At 42.5% G+C, this 14,531-nt stretch overlaps 5 protein-coding genes across 5 annotated transcripts; 1 reads left to right on the plus strand and 4 right to left on the minus strand.

Annotated features, from left to right (window-relative positions):
• Positions 1–2,115: 2,115 nt before the first annotated feature.
• On the minus strand, positions 2,116–6,603 carry K450DRAFT_297376 (uncharacterized protein). Its single transcript, XM_051593665.1, has 10 exons — positions 6,507–6,603; positions 6,000–6,432; positions 5,800–5,912; positions 5,591–5,724; positions 5,443–5,511; positions 5,148–5,379; positions 5,021–5,081; positions 4,746–4,955; positions 4,206–4,683; positions 2,116–4,127 (listed from the first exon to the last, which is right to left on the minus strand). Exons 1-10 carry the CDS (start codon positions 6,589–6,591, stop codon positions 2,178–2,180), a joined length of 3,765 nt encoding a protein of 1,254 aa, XP_051448180.1. The 5' UTR covers positions 6,592–6,603; the 3' UTR covers positions 2,116–2,177.
• Positions 6,604–6,708: 105 nt separating this feature from the next.
• K450DRAFT_224567 (uncharacterized protein) lies at positions 6,709–8,743 on the plus strand. The gene is made up of 8 exons (XM_051586238.1): positions 6,709–6,880; positions 6,974–7,397; positions 7,469–7,552; positions 7,617–7,779; positions 7,856–7,988; positions 8,058–8,409; positions 8,474–8,544; positions 8,619–8,743. Exons 2-8 carry the CDS (start codon positions 7,164–7,166, stop codon positions 8,653–8,655), a joined length of 1,074 nt encoding a protein of 357 aa, XP_051448181.1. The 5' UTR covers positions 6,709–6,880; positions 6,974–7,163; the 3' UTR covers positions 8,656–8,743.
• K450DRAFT_224570 (uncharacterized protein) lies at positions 8,463–11,169 on the minus strand. The gene has a single exon (XM_051586239.1). It carries the CDS (start codon positions 11,132–11,134, stop codon positions 8,831–8,833), a length of 2,304 nt encoding a protein of 767 aa, XP_051448182.1. The 5' UTR covers positions 11,135–11,169; the 3' UTR covers positions 8,463–8,830.
• A 560-nt stretch (positions 11,170–11,729) lies between these two features.
• Positions 11,730–13,029, minus strand: K450DRAFT_224571 (uncharacterized protein). The gene has a single exon (XM_051586240.1). The coding sequence runs from the start codon at positions 12,986–12,988 to the stop codon at positions 11,963–11,965; it is 1,026 nt and encodes a 341-aa protein (XP_051448183.1). The 5' UTR covers positions 12,989–13,029; the 3' UTR covers positions 11,730–11,962.
• Positions 13,030–13,900: 871 nt separating this feature from the next.
• On the minus strand, positions 13,901–14,370 carry K450DRAFT_224572 (uncharacterized protein). Its single transcript, XM_051586241.1, has one exon. It carries the CDS (start codon positions 14,239–14,241, stop codon positions 14,074–14,076), a length of 168 nt encoding a protein of 55 aa, XP_051448184.1. The 5' UTR covers positions 14,242–14,370; the 3' UTR covers positions 13,901–14,073.
• Between the last annotated feature and the right edge of the window lie 161 nt (positions 14,371–14,531).

The raw sequence follows: 14,531 nt of genomic DNA on the forward strand, positions 1-14,531 counted from the left end.
CTTGAATTCCCTTTTTTCCCTTTTGCAAAATGAAGAAAAAAAGTACTTCAGCGAATTATGTAAATGTATCTTCCGGTTCTTTACTTTTTGGTAATAACAGCATGAAGAGTAGATTTATCCGAACGCGAAAATACCATATTGCAAAAATAGCTCATGCTATAGTATAAATGGAATGCTCTATTACTTCTTAGCTTGTCATAAAAGCTGGGAGGAGGTGCGCAAAATCCCTAATTTGTCATAACTTTCAAAGGGTAATGTCTGAGCACCGAATTTTAAGGGCAAGGAGAGGGGCTGGGCTTCGGTCTACTGGGTGTGGGTGTGTCGATGGGGTCAGTGTAGTACTTAGCAATGCCATGAATGTTGTGATGATCAACGCGATATTGGCTCTTTTTCGTTATATTGGTAGCAAAACACTGTGTTTGTTGTTAGGCAATTCACTCGTTCGGGTTATAATGTGAACAATTCGGAATGAGCCAATCAAACCCATTGGAAGCGGTGTGCTTCAGTTGTCAAACTGTATCGCTAAGTGTCTTTATTCATCAACTTGTTTTGAATATCTCACTGAAATGTCTAGGATCCGCACACTCTGTTACAATCAGGCAGTTGGAACACCTGGCAATGACCGCCTTAACCATATCACGTCTAAACGATGCCTTAATTTTTTCTCAAATTACCACATGATGTAACTATCCATCATCGCAATCTCCTAGTTTACTTTAATGCATGACGAAGCTCCTCCAGTAAATAAACTACTAGTAGGCAAGCCATCACGTTTTCTGGGTCATAAATTGATTTAGTGGCTTTATGTTGTATAGCTTAAAGCTAAATGCGCAGCTGTATCAGCCAAATAGAATTATAAAGTGAAAACACCACAAATCGTAATGCAATATAATCCCTATCGGTGGTAGATAAGCCTGGCTTTCTGGTCATCATAATAATATTCAGTACGTAGTGTATTGATACTTTTGTGGGACGCGTCATGCCATATAGAATGTTTTAGTGGCTACTCGCACTCATGCAATACTGACTGGTCTTAATATATGATTACGTATGAACTAGAGCTATGGTTAGTGAATGGAGCCCTTCGATGGCGATTTTGATACAATGATGGAAGATACTGTTCCAACCTCTTTACATACATACTATCAAAACAATTATCATGGACTGGAACGACAACGCTTTGATCATAAAATTTGGGTCTGTTTTAAAATGCAACTTTAGCATTGCTTGGATCTACAAGATAATTGCTTTTTGGTTCCCTGTGCATGCCAACAATATTCAAGTCGCTCATCAATTGACTTCTAAATAAGAAGCTAATGAATACAGAAATTCTCAAAGCAAGCTGGTTATCTGAGAATGCAACTTTCTCAAATGACCGAAGTGAGTCTTCCACGTCTGTACTTAGTATGGAAAGTTGTTGAAGGTGGCAACGACCGAATACGTCGTGGCCATCTCTAGTCTGGTTGCAGTGTAATAGGTCTTAGCCAGAGTGAAAAGGGTTAATGCAAGAGAGTTCTAATATAATATCAAAGTATACGTTAATCACCGATTAACTTTATATCGCTGTTTTCATCGCTTGGTCACAAAGATTAACTTTGAACACCAATAAACTTTGATATTTATCTTGAGGATGTGGAGCATGCAAAACTAAGGTTTTGTCGATCAATACCGAATTTGGGCTCCTTGAGGCACGGTGTTTCAGGCTTGGGACAAGCGATTCAAAAAAGTACAAGCCGAGATGAAATAACGACATAAAGTGTGTGATTGGATCCTTTTCGAGCAGAATTTTATCGCACCAACGCAAACATGCATACAAACGATACTTCATACTAGCAATGCGATCTATGCCTAGTCAAAGGTTAGACACTCATCGTTTGTTTACTCCTAGTTGCCATAATTGATACTGACAGCCATCTTTGTATAAGCGAACTGCAGAATATGTATTGGGAAACAACCTGTATAAGCCATGTCACAAAACGATCACACATGCTCTTCGATTTGATTTCGATCTCTGCCCTCAGGCGGACAAACCAGTCAATCGGTAAACAAAGAAGGCATCTTGCAGACCTTTGCATCTCATAAATGGTTTAGTGTTCCACGATTGGAAAACGTGTTCACTGAAAGGGTTCTAATAAAAGACATCGTTGTCTTCTAAAGTCATAATTGTATTGTATTCATCAAAGCGACATTGTAACCGTTAGACTATTAGCATGGATCAACATGACAGGCGGTAAATCCTGCACTAGAACTTCTAAATTTTCGATATATGTAATAGAGTCTTGGTTACTCTCATGGGTTCCACTGAGTGGAGCTGGCAAAGCAGAGAAAATTACAGCAGTACGCTCAGATGGTGAAATCCGTCTCATGAGTTCGTTGATAATGACATGCTGCGCTCTGGACTGCAAGTCGTTGAATTCCAAGGGTTTTTCCGATGCGTTCGTAGGTGCCGATATCAATGGAGTAACTGTTTTCTGAATTGATCCATAATCTTGCATACTACCTGCTGACGCCAATGAAGAATCTACTAAACCAGAACTGTTGGTCCCTTTGCCAAATAGCTTGCGAAGGCTGCCTTCCTCTGAATGGTGATCAGCCTCTTCACGGGGTAACTTAGACTTTCCTAGGCCTATTGCACCCAACACAGGTTCAGTTAAACGGGAGGTAATGTTGCTATAGTGTTTGTCAGCAGGTTCTTCGGGGGTGGCGTCTTCGTCACTGGAATAGCTATCATCAGACGACGATGAAGAGTCATAATGTACCCTAGAGTTACCAATAGCAGCTGGTAAGTTGACTCGCATTGTCAATGAGCTTGGGACGGATGTAAATCGAGAAAGTAATGGAGGTGGCGAGTATCTTCTTTCAAAGTCATCAAAGGGTGAACTACCAGGCGGCATGAAAGGCGTCTGTGAGAATCGAGCAAATGCATTTGGTGGAATATCAGGTTCAGTATCAGTATCCGAAGGCGGCTCGCTATCCATATATGTATTTGTTTCTGCACCATACGAATCGACATCTTGAATGCTCTTAGTGCTTTTAATAGCTTTTGTACTGCTCAGATCCAAGCTGAGGCGGTGGCTTTCATCCCTTGTTCTATTAGAATTCCAAGTGTTTTGCCACCATTCTGTGCCTACAACCAAAGCATCCACCAGGGCATTGACCCCTTCCTTGCCTTGTGTAATCGCAGTGTAACTTGAAACAAAATTATTACTACCTACACCGACGCTCAATGATTCGCTTTCCGATAAGGAAACAACCAGTAATTCGGCTTGGATGCGCAAGTTCTCTAAAAGTGACACTACGCGTCTTTGCTCTTCTGGGATGTCTTCCGGGTGTTCCACAAAACAGACTACACGAAGTCGATATTGTTTTCTCCACTGTTGTACCATGTTTAAGATGGTGGCAAGCTGTAGAATCATGGTGTAGGTTCCTAGAGGACTTTTGAAGTTTGGATCATCCGATGGTTTGTCATCCGGGCTTGAAACCTGTATCGGCCATACATCAATGTACCGTCTCTGTTTTCGAGGAGGTCGTTTATGATTTCTGTGGTATTTTCTATATTCTTCTTGGCTGGCTTCCATGGTCTCCAATGTGTCGAACCCAAACCCAACGCCAATAGACTTGTTCATTTGAAGTAGATCTTCTATTATAGCTACATAGTCACATGGCTCAATTGGCGATTCATCACGAGTTGTATCCCCTGGTAGCTGTGATTCGAGGTATAAGTTGCGCTGACGAGAGCTTTCTCTAGATGGTGGCAAGTATAAACGTGCTGATGACTCCACAGAAGCATCTGATTGTGCAGCGTGGTGTCGATCTCGGTAATTTTTAATGTTGTAGGCACCCATAATAACAATATTGGGCCTCATTCCTCCAAGACCTGATCCAAGCACCAGGCTTCTTGCTCCTAATCTCTCCGATTCAGCAATGGTTATATTTGTAAAGGCCTTGACCTTGGCGGCATCGACGTAGCGTAGCCAGCTTGTCTGTTGACGATTAAGCTCCGGTAGCGCTGATGAGAAGTCTCCCTTGATGGTATGTCCCAATATATATAAGCCACCTTTTTTCAATGAATTACAAAAGGATATCAATCCAATGGAGCTTTTAGGGTTATTGACAAGAAGTAGTATCTAGGTGAAACCACACATTAGTACACCAGCTTACATTACTGATCAATAGAAGAATCAACAAAGTGAAATGTACTGCACCTGCGGTCTCCAGAATTTGACATGCTCCTTTCTAGTATCCAAACGTAAGAGATATTTTCTGACTTGATGGTAAATAAGGGACTGGGTGATATTACCCCAACTTTTTGGCGGCGAAGTGTAATGGATGACAATAAATAGCGCCGTGGCAACACCGAATGAAGAAAGCGCTAAGGTAGGCGAGACAAATATCATGGTACAGATTGCCACGACCATACCAGCAGCAGCAGTCCACCATCGAAAATACTTGAAGGTAGGACGAAAATTGGGAGCCGCGCTAACTTTCAGAACAGTGCAAGCAAGGTTGAGAACACTGTATGTTAGCAGCGCCGTCAATGTCACCATAGAAGCAATGATATCAACGCTAGGGGCAGTGCATACAAGCAAGATAAATGCCACTGTTAAAAAGATGGCTCTGGAAGGAGTATCGGTTTTTGGCGCTCCCTTTTTGAACGGGTGTAAGAAAGGAAGCAAGTTGTCTCTACGCAGAGTGTTTAGCAAAGTGATTTATAACGCCAATTAGCCTAACTTGACCATAGTTACCTTGCAATGGCTTGAATGATTTTGGAAGCACCAACTACACCTCCCAAAACAGCATATATTGCAGTAGCCAAGGATCCAAGTGCGAACACAACCGGCATGGAAGATATATCCTCCAGAATATTCAAATCTTCTGTCATGGACCGACGGTCAATTGATCCGCCCATGAGTATGACAATGGCACAGTAAGTTAAGTAGGTAATCCACACAGCACTAAATGAGTACTTTTAAGTAAGTGATATCAACACGCATCATAGTGGCGACGATTAGGCATTTACTTGAGAGTTCCAGTGGGAATAGAATGGGATGGCTTTTTCAGGTCACCAGACATTGAAGCACCTATCAAGCGCACATGTGAATTCAGAGATACGAGAACCCTTTTTCAAACGTATTCCAACTACTCACCTGCCAGAATGCCATTACATGCCGGAAAAAGGACTCCAAATACTTTAGCTGTGGTGTTCCCGTTTGACAGATTGGGCCACATGTTTCGTTGAAGCATCCACCACCGGAATCCAGTATAGCTGATCTTCGTTTCCCCATCGATAAACGGAGCCTTTAATGCGAACGAAGCAAATATAGAAAGCGTGCCACATAGAACAAAGAAAGCTAGGAATAGAGATGTTCGAGCGTATGCCTAACGTAAGGAGGTGATGAGCATGGAGCCTGACGCTAGCTAAAAATGGCAATGGGTGCTTACTTGAGGACCAGCCAATGCAACCAAGGTGCAAAGGAACAGCACTATGGCTCCGTATGTAAAGTTCCACCACTACAAAGTATTTTGGAGTGATAGGTCAGCATCTTGCGTGCAATATTGGAAGCGGTTGAAAAGGAATTTTTTTTTTTACCTGTCCTTCTGGTAAAATATTTAGGAATTTACCACTATTCTCGCCAACGTTAGCTAATAGAGGCTCAGAAAAACCAACAGCACTCATAGCTGCTGACATACTCAAACCCATCCAGAAGACAATACCGATGCTTCCTGTCCCAGGTAAATGGTTTATAAATACAATGTAGACTTTGACCCCTGAGCTCCGACGAAATAGCAAAGTCATACCTCCAAACTCTGGGCTCCCTAAGCTCCTACTAATCATATAGTAAGTTCCGCCTCCACGTACTGTTCCGTTTGTACTAATGGCACTCATGCTGAGAGTGGTCAGGACATTGATTCTGTTATTGATATAGGTCATGAGTGTTAGTATGTGACCAAGCAAATTGGCTACTACCAAATAGGGATTAAAAGTTACAATGACGCACAAATAAGCTACGCTGAACATCATTAAAGTTGCAATGACTCCAACTTGGGCTATGATGAAGCCAAATCGTAGAAAGACGATGATACCCCAGATCGAAAGGACAGTTGGTGTAAAGACGCCATCAAAGGTTCCAAGTTTTGAACTGTCTGAGCTTGAATTTGCAGTGGTCGCTCTTCGCTTCTTGTTTCTTGTGGGTTGGCTCTGGTTGTCAGAAGTTATCCCGGATTGTACTGTGGGTAAGGAAGGTCGTGCGGATCTTGACTTCCCACGACGAAAAGTGCTGTCTGAATTCCCAGATAACTTTCCTCTCCAATCCTTTTGTGATAAGGCCTGAGAGCTTTCAACGTCGGTATATTCAATGCCATCATCGCTGTCCCGCTGAGAGTCCGCTTTATCATCATCCAGGTCATAAATAACAGGTTGCAGTGGGGATTCTAGCGTAATATACCAATACCATCGTCATCAGTATGTGAGTGTAGCAACACATGAAATGGACATATGGAGGTACCTCGATCTTCGTTTGTTTCTCGACGGCTCAACTGCTCTTGTAGCTGATCTATATGGCTCCCTGCTCTGGATACAAATTTTGACATGAGAAGAAAGGGAAGAGAACCAAAAAGGGGATATAGGAAAGGCGAATGAAGTCAAGTACTCCGTACTCCACGTGATGTATATTACCAAAGGTTCTTGGATATTGTTTATTTCATTAACACGATGGTCAAAAAGGGGGTGCAAAACTCTGAACTTGACATTAGTGGAATCATGAATCAAGCAATGTAGGGTTCTACTTGAAGTCTGCGTCAAGCATTTTCCGAGGGTAGATTCGTCGTTCCAAACGTATAGGACGTATGTAGGAAGCTCAAAATGGAAATTTTCTCAAAGGTACGCCTATGAGCACAGCGAGTCATTTTTTATTTTCTTTCTCTCCCTTTCATTCATCACATCTTTGCGCATGGGAAATCAAACTTCAAAAAGAAAAAAGCAAGAACGCAACAATCGTGGATATGAACCAGAAGACAATGTCTTAAGTACAAACACCGCTAGCTCCCTTTCTTCGATATTAAAAGGGTCAGGGAATAACCACCTTGGTTCCCCCTTACCTGCCAGCAGACCGCAAGGGTTTCCAAATGAGAAGCCTCGAGACAATGCAGGCGACCAAAATGGCATGCAAGAATATAGCACCTCACCCACGGATCAAAATCAATTCACAGTCCAATCGCAATCTCAACTCACAGCTACCTCATTCCGATCAATAGGAAAGACTCTTGATATTGACGAATGTATACAAAAGCTATTGGACGTCGGCTACAGCGACAAGGTATTGAAGTCGTTTTGTTTAAAGAATAGCGAAATAAATGCGATATGTCGTATGGTCTCCGAAATCTTTATGTCTCAGCCGGTAAGGTTACCCTCCGCACTTATCTTGCATTTCCTTCGCTATCTCAAAAAGACCTTTTTTTTTTTCATTAGACACTGCTCGAACTTTCACCTCCTGTTAAAGTGGTTGGCGATGTTCATGGCCAATATTCGGATTTGATTAGACTGTTTGATATGGTATGTCTTGCTCTATGTCTTCTTGTATTTTAAATCTGACAACATGGACTAAAACTCTTCTTAGGGCGGATTTCCGCCTGATTCCAATTATCTATTCCTGGGAGACTATGTAGACCGAGGGAAACAAAGCTTGGAAACCATTTTACTGCTTTTATGCTACAAGATCAAGTATCCTGAAAATTTCTTCTTGTTACGAGGAAATCACGAGTGCGCCAACGTCACTAGAGGTTAGTACCGGTAACTTGAGGGACAGCTATGAGATTTGTTCTGGTACTCATTTTGCATATGTATGTTCAATTACAGTTTACGGTTTTTATGATGAATGCAAGAGAAGGTGCAACGTTAAGATTTGGAAATCATTTTGCGACTGTTTTAATACCATGCCCATAGCTGCTTTAATAGCAGGAAAAATCTTTTGCGTTCACGGGGGGCTTAGGTAAGATAGCCACATCGAGTGATCAAGCCATATACTGAGAGCTCTCATCCTGATTTTACCATTTCTTAGCCCCTCACTGCATTCTATGGATGATATAAGAGCAATTGAACGTCCTACAGATGTTCCCGATTACGGTTTACTAAACGACTTGTTATGGTCGGATCCTTCAGAGACTGTAGTTGAATGGGAAGACAGTGATAGAGGGGTTAGCTACTGCTTTGGAAAGAGCGTCATCGATGCGTTCTTAGTGAAGAACGACTTTGAGCTAGTATGTCGTGCTCATATGGTTGTGGAAGATGGATACGAGTTTTTCGGTGATCGGTCGCTTGTTACTGTCTTTTCGGCACCCAACTATTGCGGCGAGTTTGATAATTTTGGTGCCATCATGGGTGTCAATGAAGACTTATTGTGTTCATTTGAGGTAACTATTGACCTTGAGTATATGGAATAGTGTTTTATACATCTTGATACTGATTGTGCTCTAGCTATTAACCCCCGCTGATCATCCGCTGGCTCGGGAGAGAGCGGCTGCAAAGAAGACTGGCCGAAGACCTAGGTTTGTAAAAACTGTGCAAAAACTGGGGTTACCTTTTGTGCTCTCTTTCATTAATCACTGCCTCTATTTTACAGCCCTCCTATGCTACAACCGATGCCTGAGCAAGCCTAAGATCTTATTGGCGACCAGTTCAACCTTTTTGCCTTTTTTACCACTTTACACACTAACTACCATCATTCTTATCCACTGTACTTCTAATAACTGTACATTCACTTTATCCTGTAGTTAAGTAACAAAATTTAAAATAGCTAGTGCTAATTTTCTGACCTTCCAAACGGCGCCAAATTTACTTCTTTGATGCCATAAAGCAATGCCTGATCAACGCTTTTGCTTTTCTACTTGAGTAATGCATCGAACGATATTCCAATGAGACTTCCACAAGCGGTCCGAGAGCAGCAAACTTAGCAACATGCACAGCATTTGTGTCCGAAATAGTACTTCTCATTTTGTATGCGTTTTTGACATGAGCAATCGGGTCTCCATACGTTGGACCTTCTCGTTCGGTGTAACAAGAGTTGGTGCCTTGCTTGAATCCCATTTCGTTGATGGATATGTTGTGGCCATCAGGTTCCTGTGCCACCGCGTCAGTACCAATAGTGGTATCGTGATACATGTAGTCGGAAAAGTAGCAGCGAGCGTCGTCTGGTATCTTGCAATTTAGGAAAGCGTCATGCAGATATTGGATGGGAGCAACTAGTGATTCCGAGGGCTCCATATCCTGCATCCAGACTAAAACATCTCGGAAGTTGGCCATTTTTCCAGACAAGAAGATGAATAATAACATCATCCAACAGAATGATTGTGATGGCGGCTGTACTTCCTTGAGATGTTTAATATTGGCTTCTTGCATTTCCTTCCATAGTGAAAATGCTGTTTCACATTGTGTGACGACAACGTCAGGCACTCCGTGGCATTGTTCTAGTAATATACAGAATATCGGCATCATAACGTCCTCGTTGCCAATCATTTGATACAATTTCTCTCTTCGTAAAAGCTTGAGCACTTGCATAGCTTTAGAGTATCGTATATTATCCTCACGTTCCGTGCTATTGGCGCAGATAAATAAAATATCTCGTAGAAACGCATGGCTTTCTTCGCGCTGCACGTCAAAGTGTTCAGACATCATGAAGACTGCATACACTCTCCAAGCGCGCTGCTCCCAATTAAATCTGGTCGATACGCTGGTTACGGGAGCTGCATTAAAGGCGCAACGACAGAGGCGCATCATCATTCGTCCTGTGTGGCGATCAACATTTTTACCCATGGATTCGAACAGCTTCCATCCGTATTCGTATTGTAAATTACAAATAGCAATATACAGCATCGAGTTATCGTTTTGAATTTCTTCAGTAGCATTTTTCTCGCTGTCTTTTGAATCAATCATCATTTTCTCCGTCCCACTGATAATCCAGTCTATCATTCCTTTGCGACGAGCCGTAGGCTGCTCAGCTGCGATACTGCGTCGCCGTCCTTGTCTTTCCGCATAGTCATTTTCGTAAATTTCTTTGGCTCGGCCCCATCCACTGCTATCCAGAGCCGTCTGATAAAAAGAGAAGAGTAATTTCTTGTCATCAACAGTTACGTTGTCCATGAGAGGAGTCTTAATCTGAATTGGTGGCAACTTCGTTGGTGCTATGGGATTCAATACTTCGATAGAAGGTTCTCCATAATCAGATAACAAAGTCTCGATTTGAAGTATCTCCCTGGGTTGAGCTAAGAGATGGAGAGTGATGGCTATTTTATATATTTCGGTGTCCCACTGTTGTCGAGGCAAAGAATAAATAGCTTGCTGAGCGAGGTCAACATGATCGTACTGCACAAACAGATTTGCCAAGGTCGTATAAACTTCGTTATCCATGGTATATCCTGCTGCAACAACCTTTGAAAACAGTTTCCAAATGATACTGTCGATGATGTCGTCGCACTTGCATATATCCATTACCAGGTCCAAGATCTTCTGATCACAAAGTGTAAGCAGGATCTTTGAATAAGTCGACGCTAGTTCCTGTGGATCCTCATTGCCAATTTCTGACATATCAAGATGTTTTGCAGCTTCCTGCAAAACGTGAACGGCTCCTTGGACTTCTTCGGCGTTCAATAGGTTCCGTACATGGTTTCCAACCTCAAGACTATTAGTACGTTTTGGTGGTGAGAGGCGCTTGGATGCAGAGTTGTCGCCGGACGATTCAATGACGACGTTAGGATTTGGGCCATTTGCGTTGGATTCTGGAGCATCGGATTTATCCATGTTGTTTGCACCAGCTGCAGCTTTTTTGGCGTTTCGCTTCTTACTGCGCTTTGAAACTGGTGGGGTATCGTTTTCTTTCTTCGGTTGCTCAGTGGCATCAAGCTCATCGCTTTTTGGGGAGCTGACCATTACTGAAGAATCTGGGCTATTACTGGGCCACGCATCGAAAGCTGTATTAAAGAGTGATGGCGATGAAGGCATAACTGGCGATGACAAGGATAACCTTATATCATCTTCGTCGAGTTTCGGGATTTCTAAAACTGGTAGATGCATGCTCGGTTTGTCTTTTGATATACGCATGGTGGGGTCCATCATACTCCATGTTGCTCCTAAGCCTGCCATAATGCCTAATGTAAGAGAGTTCTGGAAAGAAAAGCGTCAAAGGAATCATCGATGTTTCGAATATTTCATATTTCCGTCCGGTGCGCATGATATGAGAGTCACGCTGTGTCAGTCTGTTCTGTGCTTTATGGCTTGTCACAATTACGGTAACCATCTGGACAGCAGCTCTGCCAAATGATAACAAAAGGTCACTGTTAGTTCCATAGATGTTTTCAATTTCATCAGATTGCGTATTCAAACTTTAGTGTGAGAGTCGTCATTGTTGGCTTCAGGAGAGGAGGTACAGAATATTCACCGTTGGTTATGAAGCGGAAGTTCCAGTTACGATGTTTCACATTAAGCATGCCCGACATGCTGAAATGAGCCCATAGGTCCCTCAATAACACTTCAAAGCGCAATGGCTTGATAGCGCTATTTTCATAATTGAATAATAAAGTCTTGAGAGCACAATTACTCCAAGGCAATTCTCCTCTAGCGAAGGTACTTGTCATTTACACAGAACCCTCCGAATCCCGCTCAAATCTTGCAGTTTGATATAGTAATAGGGAATGCATAAGGCGTAAACGAATGCTGCTATATAGGTTTTTCTCGATGTATAACGACAGATTTTATATGACTTAAGAGCATGATCAAACGGTTTGTAACAATTTTGGCAGTTGCCTTTTCCAACAAAAATTTATCTCGAGCCATCTAATTGAGATAACACATAGAGATTTCATTATTCGCTACATACCAATTCTCTAGAAGTCCATCCACATATATCCATTATCAAGATACTACATATTTGTTTTTCAATTGTCATTTATCACAAGTATATTGAAGATCGCTTCAAGGCTTTACACAGATTTTCATGCCAGTCTTGCTTTGGAATACCTTCCAGGCAGTATCAAACTGCTCTAACGAATAGGTATGAGAAATGAGTTGACTCCAGTCGATTTGGTCATTTGCCAGCAAATTGAGAGCGCGTTCCATGGAGAAATGGTTTGTGTAGCTTGATCTGATGGTCAATTCACGTCGGTAGACTTCAAAAGGTGAAATTGACACTCTGTCTTCAGTTTTGGCCACACCGACCCATACGATGGTACCGCCTGCCTTGGCCATATCGACAGCTTGCTGCATTGCATCTGGCTTTCCTACACATTCAAATACAACGTCAAAGCTTTCCTTGATGTCCTTGGCTTGTTCGGGTGTTAATGTGACTGCAGCACCAAAAGTTTCTTTGGCGACTTTACGTCTGGACTCGTGAGGATCGACGACAGTAACGCGAGCACCGCTACTAACGGCCAGTGCAACTGTCATAGTGCCAATGGGACCAGCTCCCAAAACAATGACATGGGATCCACTTGTAATGTTGCCCATGTCAACGGCATGGACGACACAGGACAGCGGTTCAGCCAAGCTTGCAACTTCTGCTGAAACACCTTCGGGGACTTTATATGCAGCACTGACCGGGACATTCACATACTGTGACATACCACCGTCGGTGGTAACTCCAATAGCTTGAGGAGCCTGGCAAAGATGAGGTTTGGCGTTTCGACAGTAGGTACAAGCGTGACAGTGAATGTTGGGATCCACCGCAACCAGATCGCCGACTTTGAGACCAGTCACAGTATTTTCACCAATGGCATGAACATAGCCAGACAATTCGTGCCCTATAATAACTTTTTGAGCAGCATGAGGAGTTTCGCCTCTGCATATGTGCAGATCAGTACCGCACAAACCAGACGCTGCGACCTTCACAAGAACTTGACCAGGTGCAATTGGAGGGAGTTCCTTGTTAATTAGATCAATGGTCCCATTTCGCTGCCAGCTTGCTGCCAGTGTTTGAGTGGTTAGTGTGGAGGTGGGGGACATGTTTGTGGAGTAGAAAGAGATGCCGAGTCTTGTCAACTATCTTCCTTTTATGTACAGCGGTAATTGTAGTTTCTATGTGTCGTACAGAAGGTAAACCTAGGTAAGATGCGGAGTCGCACGGAGTCATGGTCGGTTAAAAAATGGTGGAGGTGGTATGCAATTGGCACTAAGGAAGTGAATCTTTTTAAGCGTACGCTTAATTGGTTGCTGTTAAAAAACACAACGTCATCTGCATACTCCAGGAACATAATCAGTAAGACATTCAGTCGGTAATATGTTTAAACAATTTGAAGAAATTTCAAGCGGAGGCGTGTGATACATGGATGGAGAGGAGTTTCAACAGCTCGGACATAGCCTACAATGAAAGACATATATGTTCATTACTTGATTAATGTTTTACACAGGCCATTAGCATCTGTTACACCATCTTGGCAAGTCGGTCAGATGTTGTAAGGATCCATGGTTTTAATCGTATAGAGTAGCTTTTGGAATGAAGTTATCAACATACTGAAAGTGATTTACGAGATCAGATGTAATTTTCCACAGTCTTATGCTAAATTTATCTCACTAATGCACATAACACTGGTAAGAAGGTGTGACTTGTGGGAACATGCGGGGTGGTTACAGTCGAAGCTTCGGTAGATGGCTGAAAAGTCAGCTGTAAACAAGATGCGATCTCGGGCAAGCGATCCATCGCTGATGAAGCATCGTTTCGGTCGATGATTTGTGTATTAACTTGTGACGGAGAGAAGGGACAATTTGGATGAATTGGAACCACGCACGCACATACCGCTGCTGATTGTGAAATGCAGCGCCAATATAAAAAGCTGTAGCTGATGGTGCTGTGCGCCTGTTCTCTATGTATTGAATAATAGACCAGCACGCATTCAACCGCGAGTCAACAATCAAAGATGTATCGGGCTAGAGAAAAGTAGGTGGTATGTATTGCATATATAATATTTGTAATTCATGATCTATCATCACGGGCAATACATTTCTATATATTATAATTGAGGGATTATCAAGAATATAGTAAGATGTGTTTAAGGCAACGGACTACCCTCAGAGATATCTACTATTAAGCCTCACTTTTGAGGCGTCGAAGCAGCAGGGTCCTGAGAAGGAGGCAAAGTACCTGAGCGGCTATTCGTTGCCGGTGCGGCTTGCACAGTCTTTCTGAGTCGCTCAATATCCCGTTTCAGATTGTCATTATCGCGACGAAGCGTATCATTTTCTCGAATATAGAGATCCATTTGTTGGTTCAGCGATTCCTAAAGACGATGTGAGCCACTTACAAGGAAAAACTGAGATACTACAGTGCATAAATACTTACTATACTTAAAATGACATCTTGAGAACCAGGTCTGTGTGAAGAGAAGCATATGGGCGTTAGGCTGATTTGGGTAGGTAATGCTCAACCTAAAAACGTTCCTGATTACCTTTCCTTCGACATTTCCAAAACACTTCTACTGCGGGTGGATTGCAATTGATTGGCTAGACCGATATTAAACATCAGGTCTTGAATGACATGTCGTTGTAGTTC

The sequence above is a fragment of the Umbelopsis ramanniana genome (assembly GCF_025399195.1).
Source record: "Umbelopsis ramanniana AG unplaced genomic scaffold K450scaffold_6, whole genome shotgun sequence".
Lineage (NCBI taxonomy): Eukaryota > Fungi > Mucoromycota > Umbelopsidomycetes > Umbelopsidales > Umbelopsidaceae > Umbelopsis > Umbelopsis ramanniana.